The following is a 10,920-nucleotide window of genomic DNA, read 5'->3' on the forward strand; positions in this document are numbered from 1 at the left end:
GTATAGTACCTATGTATTATGGCTAAACTTAACCAGAATATTATTACTCACGCATTGGTTATTTTATATTCATACACGAAACGATAAAAAAGGAAGGGAATAAAAGAACGTTATAAAAATGCGTATAAACCTACCGCGACCGTTTACCACATCATTGCACGCGTATTACATGTGTGTATACATTTTGTAAAAAAACAACAACAATAACAACTACGAACGAAAACAAAGATGTCGTTATAGACCGTAAAAATTAAAGACTTGCAGCAGGTGGTCAGAGTTCAGAAATGTATGCACCAATTTATACGTCATATAGCTAGGTACTATACTAAACGCGGTATAAGTCGGTTAGATGACGTTAGAATTGTAAAAAAAAAATAAAAATAAAATTAATAATAACGTATGTATTATATGTAATATAACGTCTCGTTATAACACCTTAATTCTTGTCTCGGGGATTTTTTCTTCCATTTTTTTTTTTTTTGAGCAGGACACGCATACGGGTATGTAAAACGACACCACCTGCTGCAAAGATGATCTATGGAAAATATATATATAAAAATATATATGATATTATGTACGTAGTAAAAAAGAAATTAATCGTTTTCCTCGCCCCTTAACACACTGCTACTGGTATATACCTACGCGCGCTGCAGACTCGCCAGGCCCAGCCGGGGTAACATCTGTACGCACACTACGTATAATGTGCGCCTGGAAAAAAGGACCCCTTTTTTTGTCCGATGATGGTCGACTCACTTTTTACTATATTTAATATTATATGAGGGTTTGCTTCTATATAATTTACGCCCTATATGACGTATACGCGCGCATTGCATACTGCAGGGTCATAATATAATGGTTATGTATATACGTCGTGTTTGTTGTTTCGCTTTACACATGTGGATTATAAATCTCCGTCAACGCCTTATAAATAACTCCGTTAACGGTGGTGTTATGTAGGTATGTGTATACGATCATATGAGTATATAACGTATTAACGTATATAGAATGTTGTCGCCCCAAACGATAAATATTAAACTGAACTGTTTATGTGGAACCCGGATGAGAGATAATAATAATAGGAGGGCAATGGGATAAAAATTAAAATAGACAACCGATAATAATTAATAATCATTCTGTACCTATCTATACGACTATACCGATGGCAAGTATAAATTATTAACATATAAGACGGTTTCTCTGGTAAATGAAATCTAACACTGTTAAGGACGACAAATATGTTATAAATTATAATCGTATGCTCAATCACTTTAAATAAGTGATAAACCATATTATATATTTTATATTTATGTAAACGCAGTAGGTACGTCAGTTGCCAGAATACATCAGTATGTATATTATATACTAAACATCTAAACAGATTGTCGTCATAATTTTATCGGACAATTTTTTTATCACTTCAACACTAACTTATTTCTCTATAATTTATAGATATAATATGTATTTTTATTTTGTCTAATACTTGGGGGCTCTACCTCCTGCTCTTGCGGTCTCCAACCCACCATAGTAGGCTTCGCCCCCGCTCGCTATTCGCTTGCTGATCTTCAATCTTTTTTTCTGCAAGTTGAGAGTTTATAACTCGAATATACAAATTCTGAATAAAAAATAATTCAAATATTATAAATTAATAATTATCAACATTTTAAATAAAATATAATACACACATTACTGTAATGCCTCATAAAATATAATATTTTAATTGATTTCTCTTCAAATGTTCATTCAATCCTCATTCCCACGACTACGTGAAGTTGTGAAAATGCACATTATATTACTAAGTGTATATACTGTATATGGTACGACATAATGAGTGACTGGGCGATGTCTACATATTGTTACATTATTGAATAAGTTAAAGTATTTGGACACGCCTGGTATAAAACTTAGGTACCTACTTCAAATGAAATAAAATGCACTTTGTGTAGGTATAGCATTTTGTAATAAAATGAAAAAAAAATGAATGAAACACAATAGGTATATATATTATATAGGTTGATGTATATTATTATGTTAATTCTTTAGATTGTTATACTTTATGTACTAACTTTAATTATCGTTTACAAATCTGTATGCGGTGTGTGTGGGTTTGTGGATAATAAAACTCATAACTTGTTAAAAAAATATATTCTTTTTTATTATAAAATATGATTATAATTTACGAATATATCACTCATTGTTTAATATAAAATACATTTGATTTTCAAGTGACACAATAGTACACAAAATATATTTCATACTTAATCTATTAAAATTTAAAATATAATATTATTTACAACACTGCGGCGTAAACAGAAATTTTCATTGAGAGGGGGTGAATATATATTCATAATCACTACGGTACAATCAATATTTCAATAATTGACGATAGGTACGCATTATGTTCAGGTAGTGCCCTTGCACTAATATTATATAATATAAAAAAGTGGGCTAGTGGGTACTGATCTGCTGTACAGTAGGTGTTTGGATAAGTTGATTGAAGCAATGCAAAAGCAGTTCTGTCCCTGGTTCAAACAGGGGAGAAATAAAAGGTGTCTAGATAATTAAATTTAGAAATGTTTTAACTTTTCTAGAAAAAAACTTAAAAAAATTTAAATTTCTATGAGGTAGGTAATAAATCCAAATGAGTCAAAATATTTATATGTACAAAAGTAATAAAATAAAAACATTTTGTGAAAATTTCAAGTACCTATATGGTTATCAGTTTTAGAATTACAACAAAATAAGTAGATTTCTATGAGATTTTGTTAATTTTGTTAACTGTAAAAAATATTGTGGATTTATGCTAAACTTTTTTTTTCATTTCTACTAACAACTTATAATAAACTTTGTATTAGATTTTACGGTTTTTTGACCATGTGAAAACATTTGTATGGACAGTATTTTTTAAAAAAACTAATAAAAATCGAAATTTTCTTCTGTCTATAAATAGCTTAAAAAGAGTCAATAATCAAAATATTTTGAAAATGTCATAATGTATAGAAAATTGTAAACATTCAGTACAAATTTAATTTAATTACGGTACGGGTGTTTTTTAGAGTTACATCAAATAACAAAATCGACTTTGTAGAAAACTAGTTTTGCGTACAAATATAATCTGTTTTTCCTTATTTTTTTCCCCAACTAATGAGAATTGTTCACTTTTTCCAAACATTTTTCACTTTCGGTCAACTTTTCCCCAAAATATCAACTAGAAAGCTATTTCCAGAAAATATGATGAAGTAGAAAATCAAAGCATTTTAACTGCCCCAAAAAGTGATGGCAGACAAAAAAACAGACATCATTGTAAAATCAATACAATTATTGCTCCGCTCAAAATCCGAAAAAAGGTCATGGGGATCTATTCCCCCACCATGTCTATGGCCATGATAGAACATAGCTTACATGATATATTCTTGTAGATATTGAGTATTATTGGTATTATTGGTTATTCCCAATACAATTTAAAATTTATATATGTTTCATTAATAATTTAATTTATTAGGTAGGTACTATTTATTTGGTTTCTTCTTATTCATCGTCAGTGTATAATGGATTGTATTAAACTTGAATTCAATGATATAATTTAATTATATAAGAAAAACGATTCTGAGTGGAGACGGTTTATCAGTCTGGATTTTTTATATATTTATTATTTATTATAGCCTTTAAGTTGAATTAATATTATAATATTATAGCTGACCGTCACAGCTTCATCCGTGATTGGTTGTTTATTTTGCTTCCAGACGATGAGATGTATCATTTTTCAATAAAATTTTATCGTTTAATGTGATCGGCAAGTAAATATAAAAATGGTTAATGAAAACGTATTGAAATGTTTCTATTGCTATTAATGATAAATACATTTTCACTAAAAATAACTGATCCCGTGCACTTCTTTACCCGTTAAATGTACCAACTCAATATGACTCAAACTTTGTTAAATTTTTATTTAATATTCGGTGTATGGTGTTCAAAACTTATTCCCGTGCAGTTTGTACCCAACGTAAGTGTATATGATTTAGCCCCAGAGTATCAAAGTTATACCAAGTTTGTCATTTTTACTTAATTCCACCTATGATGGAATAATATAACCAACTAATACAAAATCTTAACCTAAGCTAACCGTACTAAAATCCGATGAATAAGAAGAAACAAAATTATAAGGCTTATAAGTTATACTTATTATAGTATAATTTATATAATTATTTACGATTTTTTACGGGTAATGAAGTTCATGGGTTCTGCTATAAAAATATATAAGATTAATACCGCTAGAAACATTTCAACAGGTTTTTAATGACCGTTTTTATATTTACTTACCGATCACATTAAACGAAAAAATTTCAATAAAAAATTATACATATCATCGTTCAAAGGCTAAATAAACAACCAGTCACGGGTGAAGCCGTGACGAGTCGGCTAGTATATATATATAATATATAATAAAAAATCTGTAATAATTAATTATTAATCATCTTTATTATATAATATTATTTTTATTTTTATAAGTGATGTTATTTATATATAATGTAGTGGCTTGAGTGAAGAAACATCTTGTGATATCATAATTTTGAAAATATTCAGCTCTTTTTTTGAATGATCTTTTTATTTTGCATTTATGGACATTTGAAATTGTAGATTTTTTTCAAAGTTTTGTTCAATTTATGTATGATAAAATTATTGTTTGTAATAAAAAAGCTTAAAAATGTAATAGTACAAGGTTCCTTGTAAGTTATTTTTACAGCAATTTAAAAATATTGAAAATACATAGGTACTAATTAGGTAGTCACAATTTTTTTGCGTTTAAGTTTTAACTTATTAAAATTGATAATTTAGATTTTAGACACCCAAAATTTTTTTTCATTTTTTTATTTTTTTTATTTTTGTGTCTGTCATCACCTTTTAGGACAATAAAAATGCTTAGATTTCCTTCAACAGTAGCTTTTCTGATAGAAAAGTGAATCTAGTTGATACTTTGGGGGGTCAAAAGTAAAAATTTCCCAGTAGTTTTCAAAAATGCCGTGAAAAACAAAACAAAAATTAAGGAAAAACGGGAATTTTTACACAAAATCTGTTTACGAGAAAATTGATTTTGGTTATTGGTGCAACTCTTAAACAAATGACCGTAGGTACATGCAATTTTGACTGAATGTTTATTTTAGCACTTTCTATACATCATAAAATTGTCCAAATATTTTGATTTGTTTTGAACTGTTAAGGGACATTTTCAGTTTCCATTATTTTTAGTTTTTTTTTTTCTATAAATATCAATAAAATTTTATTTGTTGGTTAAAAAAGCTTAAAAATTTAATAGTAGGCTCCTAGTATATTGTTTCAAAGGCAGATGAAAAAAATTAAAAATGCATAGTCACTTTTTTTTTTATAAGCATCTAAAATTCAAATATTGACAAAATACGTAAAAATGACGAAAATTTGATAATTATTTTGATTTAGAAATTCATAAAAAATTTTCTTTTTAATTCCAAGATTTGAAAATGTAATACAAGATCATTCATAGGCGTAAATAGGGGGGGGGGGCTTAAGAGTTATTAGCACCCCCAATTTTAAAATTAGCACCCTCTAATAATTTATGTGTATATGTGTCAAAACTTCTCCTTACCACAGCAAAAAAAACCAAAAACAGTTTATCATCAGACATGAGGGTACCAGAGTATATAATGAATGAAACAATGAACTCGACATTTGTCATTTTTTCGAATTCAAATCTATTTAGAACATTAATCATTATTTTCCAATGTGTCTACTAAACCCGGTCGTTGTGGTCGATTATATTATTATCAGTTGTCAAGTTCAACAGCGACTCAGCGCTATAACAATAGTATCGCGGGTATTTACTAATATAAACATTCCTGTGCCCATATCTAATTAGGACAAAAACCTAATTACGATATATGAATCACTTGTCAGTTGGTGCTCACTTATGAGTTCCAAGTTTTCGACAGTCTGTGTAATTGTGTATGTCATATGGTATTATATAGTATAATATCCTATACAGATGTAATAAATAGAACTGACTTTTGAAATAACTTTTGTTCTAATCAATATTTAAATTGTTTTTGTATATACAATTTATAGTCACTTATTTATAGTTTCAAATATATTATGCAAAGAATTATTTTTATATTTTAATTAGGTACTTATTTTTTAATATTGAAAATAAAAAATTTTAAAAATTTGATTTCAATTTTTTTAGATATATTCAAAATAGCCAATTTGTGAATCTGATTATAAAAACAATAATTTTGATAATAAAAACATTTATCTAAGTCAAGTAGTTTATTTTTAGAATTTTTGATTTATCAATATTTTTTGATTAAATGAATTTAGAACGTAAACGTAAGTTATTATAATAACTTCTTTCAAAATATATTTTTTGGAAATTTGCTGACATGAGTATATTAATTTTTAAATTATTTACTAATCATATAATTTTAACAATTTTTGTCATACGTTTAAGTAGCGTCATTTTTTTTTCGTCAAGTCTTTCTGTTTTTCTGTTACACCTTGTATAGGTACCTACTAATATTTATTTGTCATATTTTTTGAATAAATTATAAAAAAGTTGTTTTAAATTGTTGATAAATTAAAATTGACTATTGTAGGTAGGTATTCATTTTTATAAAATTTACCTAATACACTATAAGTCTTCAATGTTAAATTGTCATAAAACATGTTCAAAAAAGTCATAAATGCATTATAGTTAGGTATAATTGAATTTAAATGCCAACAAAATGCAGAGCTTAAGCACACTCAGTTTTTTTTTTTATTGAAATTGCACCTATGAGATCATTCATAAGTTTGTCTATCTTTATCAAAAAAAAAAAATGTCTTCAAACAAATCAAATTAAATTTTTATGAGCGTTTGAATTTCATATTTTTACAAGTTTGGATATTCACTCCATTTCTCACGTAGCGGATTTTGTTATTTCGTTGTAATTCAAAAACGAATATCTGTAGATACATGAACATTTTACCGTATGTTTATATTTTCATTTTCTATACACCATAACATTTTGAAAATATTTTGACTCTTTTTGAGCTGTTTACGGACATAGTCAGTTTTCAATTTTTTAATTTTTTTTTTATAAATATCAATAAAAATTTATTTGTTAGGTAAAGAGCGTGAAAAAATAATGCAAGGTTCCTGATATATTGTTACAGTAGCAGTTGAAAAATATTGAAAATACATCGGCACAATTTTTTTTTATAAACATTTGAAGTTCGAATTTTGACAAAATATATTAAATTTAAAATTTAATTATTATTTTTAGTTAAAAATTTATAAAATGTTCAACTTCTATAGCTAAGGATTAAAAATTTAAAACAAGATCCCACGTAAATAGATTATATATAAATTACTTTATTCACAATATAATATCATCAAATATACTTAAGTAGTAATATCATAGGCTGACGGACCGTTTTCGCTCAGAATCAATTTTCTAATACAATGATATTATATCATTGAATTTAAGTTTAACACCATCCATTACAGTGACCCACTTGTAACCTACTGTACAGCAGAGCGACATCCACTTACGCACCTTTTTAATATTTTTCAAATGTCATTGTAACGATATAGTAGGAGCCTTGTATTAAATTTTAAAGTATTTTTACTCAATAAATAAAGTTTTATTGACATTCATAGAAAAAAAACTAATAAAATTGGAAACTGAAAATGTCCCTTAAAGTTCAAAACAAATCAAAATATTTTGAAAATTTTATCATTTATAGAAAATAGAAATATAAACAACCAGTGAAAATTTCATGTACCTACGGTCATTTGTTTAAGAGTTGCACCAATAACCAAAATCAATTTTCTCGAAAACAGATTTTGCGTAAAAAATTCCCATTTTTCCTTAATTTTTATTTTGTTTTTCACGGCGCTTTTAAAAACTACTGGGAAATTTTTACTTTTGACCCCCCAAAGTACCAACTAAATTCACTTTCCTATCAGAAAAGGTAGTATTGCAGAAAATCTAAGCATTTTTATTGTCCTAAAAGGTGATGACAGACACAAAAATTTAAAAAAATTTAAAAATTTAAAAAAAACCCACATCATTGTAAAATCAATACATTCATCGTTTCACACAGAGACCAGAGTCTAAAAAATAATACAAGATTCCTGATAGATTATTTCAACTGGAATCAAAAAAAGGTAAGCTTAAAGCCACAATTCACAAACATTTTTCAATCACTGAATCATTCATGAGTGATTGAAGTTTAAATTTTGATGACATTAGATAAGTATTCTCACGAAAAATAACAATTTCTCTTAAAACAGTCAAACGATTTTTGATATTTGATTTGAATTCAAAAAATATTAATTGAAGAAACTTAAAACTTAAAACATTCAACTTTAACTTATGCTATAATTTACTACACACAATAACATTTTCAAAACAATTAGAGTTTAGACAATGCATATGAATAGAATAAATTCATATCCTAACAACTTGGCTTTTTTCAGCTAATTTAAAAATAATATGTTTTAGCTTAATAATGTTACAGATCAAAAATGTATGACGTAATTATAATATAGGGTAAATGTTAGATTAAGTGGCCAACAATACTAATGAATATAGATGTACACATTAATCATTAATGATTAATGTATATTAATGTATACATTTTGTAAATTGTTTATAAATTATGATAACAACCAGTGTTTGAATTGGAAATTATTAAGTAGAGAAGCTTAATCCAACAATTTATAAGCTACGTTCCAAGTGAAAAATTATTTAGAGCAGTAAAGGTATTAAGTTGTTAATAACAACATGACGTTATAACTACGTATATTTAGATTTTTTGTGATTGCCGATTGGGTAGGTACCTACCTACTGTTCCATGCTAATTGAATCGTGGTTCTAATTCCGAAATGCGATATAGTTTTAGACTACTTAGCTACACTATATTATTAGGTGAGTAGGTACGTGTCAAGTGTTAACTTCTAAATTGTTTTACAGTTACTAACTCCTCGTAGGTCCATAGGTAGGCTATATAATCATACTTATAAGAGTTACATTAACTATAATATTTAGGTATCTACTTATTAAAAAAAATTTAATATTAATAAACAGTTTAAACTAATAATACACCTATTATTATTTAATGAAAATTAGAAAAGAAAATTGACAGCAAAATGCGGGTTACCGATGTGCATTGGTATGAAAACGAAATATCAAAAAATATTACAAAACTCAGGTAATATTATTAATACTTACTTAAAAATAAAACGGATAAAGTCAATCAATCATCATAATAGGTACATTACAATTTATTGATCTCATTCTTCATTCAAATCTATATATATATAAAAATGGAGCTTGAAAAATGTACGTTACCTCATCAATCGAGAATGGCGGGTTCGATTTGGCTCAATTTTTTCTTAAGATGTTTGTAATTGCCAAGAGAAGGATTTGACGAAAGAAAATTTCAGAAAAACCCACCAGAAAAGCAAGAAATCGGAATGTCAAAAATAAAATAGTGGCGCCATCTGTCCAGAAAAAAATAAACTAAATAATAAAAATATTAGTTTATTGTTGCAGATTAAAACAATAATAGTGTACCTATTATATTTTATTGGTTGCTATTGATTGATCGGGCATAAACCATTGATTTATATATTATTATTTTTTGTCAATATATAAAAACAGTCGTTCTCGATTGACGAGGTAACATACATTTTTCATGCTCTATTTTTATATAGGTATATAGATGAATTTTTGTGTGTAGATTAGACCTCTGGGAAAAAGATAGGCTAATATAAAAAGGGTTAAATTTGGTTTTTTTATTCATCTGATTTTAGTACGGTTAGGTTAGGTTAGGATTTTGTAAATTGTATTAATTGATTATATCAATCCACCGTAGATGGAATTAAATAAAAATGACAAACTTGGTATAACTTACATATAAACAAAACGAGGTCCGCGATCTACCGCAGGTAGATTGCTTACCTGATAATAAACCTACTGCTGCGAACCAACATTTTTATTCCAGGCAACGGAAATGTTAAGATAAGTTTTGAACACCATACACCGAATATTAAATAACGAATTGAACAAAGTTTGAGTCATATAGAGTTGGTACATTTAACGGGATTCAAAGTGCACGGGATCAGCTAGCTTAATATAATTGTTGACCTTGATTCATGAAAAATATTTACCGATAAACTATCAAAATATCCACTAAAAACTTAAGATATGCTCTTATAATCAAAAATATGTCTTTTAAACCCATAAATGTCAAAATATGCAAAAAATGCAAAAAACCTTTGAGAATTAGATCATAAATATTGTGAAATGTAAGTATTCATACTTATACTAAGCATACGATAAAGTATTAATCAGAAAAAATATGCAAATGCATGAAATTTCTTGCTCTATGCTAGTATATAAATATATAATGACACTACGAAAATATACAAAAATAAATATTTTGCTGTTACGAAGTTTTTCTTACGAGTAGGTAACAATTTATTATGCAATAATGTGCTTGAGTTGAGTAAAAAAAACCGATTTTTAATAAAACAAATAGTTCCAAATGTATATCCACCGTATGAAATAATTGTATAATACAGTACCTAAATATATATATATATATAGGTTATAGATATAAATATATAATATCACATTTACACGTGTATTTTATACCCATTATGTAATAATGATCTTACTATAGCCTATAGGTATGTAAATACAGTAAACTCTCTTTACGCCGAAACTCAGAGGAAACAGAAAATAATTTGAGATACCTGCCGAGCTTTATTGAAATAATAATAATTTCAAGAGGATATATCAGTGGCGACCCAAGGGGGGTGGACCCCGGGTCCGGACCCCCCCTGCTTATGTCATAGTTTTATTTTTATTTTTAAAGTTTCGTAAATTTCATCGAATTTTATTG

At 27.2% G+C, this 10,920-nt stretch overlaps 1 protein-coding gene across 1 annotated transcript in view; it reads left to right on the top strand.

Annotated features, from left to right (window-relative positions):
- Positions 1–10,920, top strand: part of LOC100572755 (leucine-rich repeat-containing protein 71-like) — a 32,974-nt gene that overhangs the window by 5,312 nt on the left and 16,742 nt on the right. The window contains exon 2 of the mRNA XM_003240995.4: positions 9,141–9,222. Within this exon, the coding sequence (XP_003241043.1) occupies positions 9,141–9,222 (82 nt within the window). The remainder of the gene's footprint in view (positions 1–9,140; positions 9,223–10,920) is intronic.

This window comes from Acyrthosiphon pisum, chromosome A1 (genome assembly GCF_005508785.2).
Source record: "Acyrthosiphon pisum isolate AL4f chromosome A1, pea_aphid_22Mar2018_4r6ur, whole genome shotgun sequence".
NCBI classification, from domain to species: Eukaryota; Metazoa; Arthropoda; class Insecta; order Hemiptera; family Aphididae; genus Acyrthosiphon; species Acyrthosiphon pisum.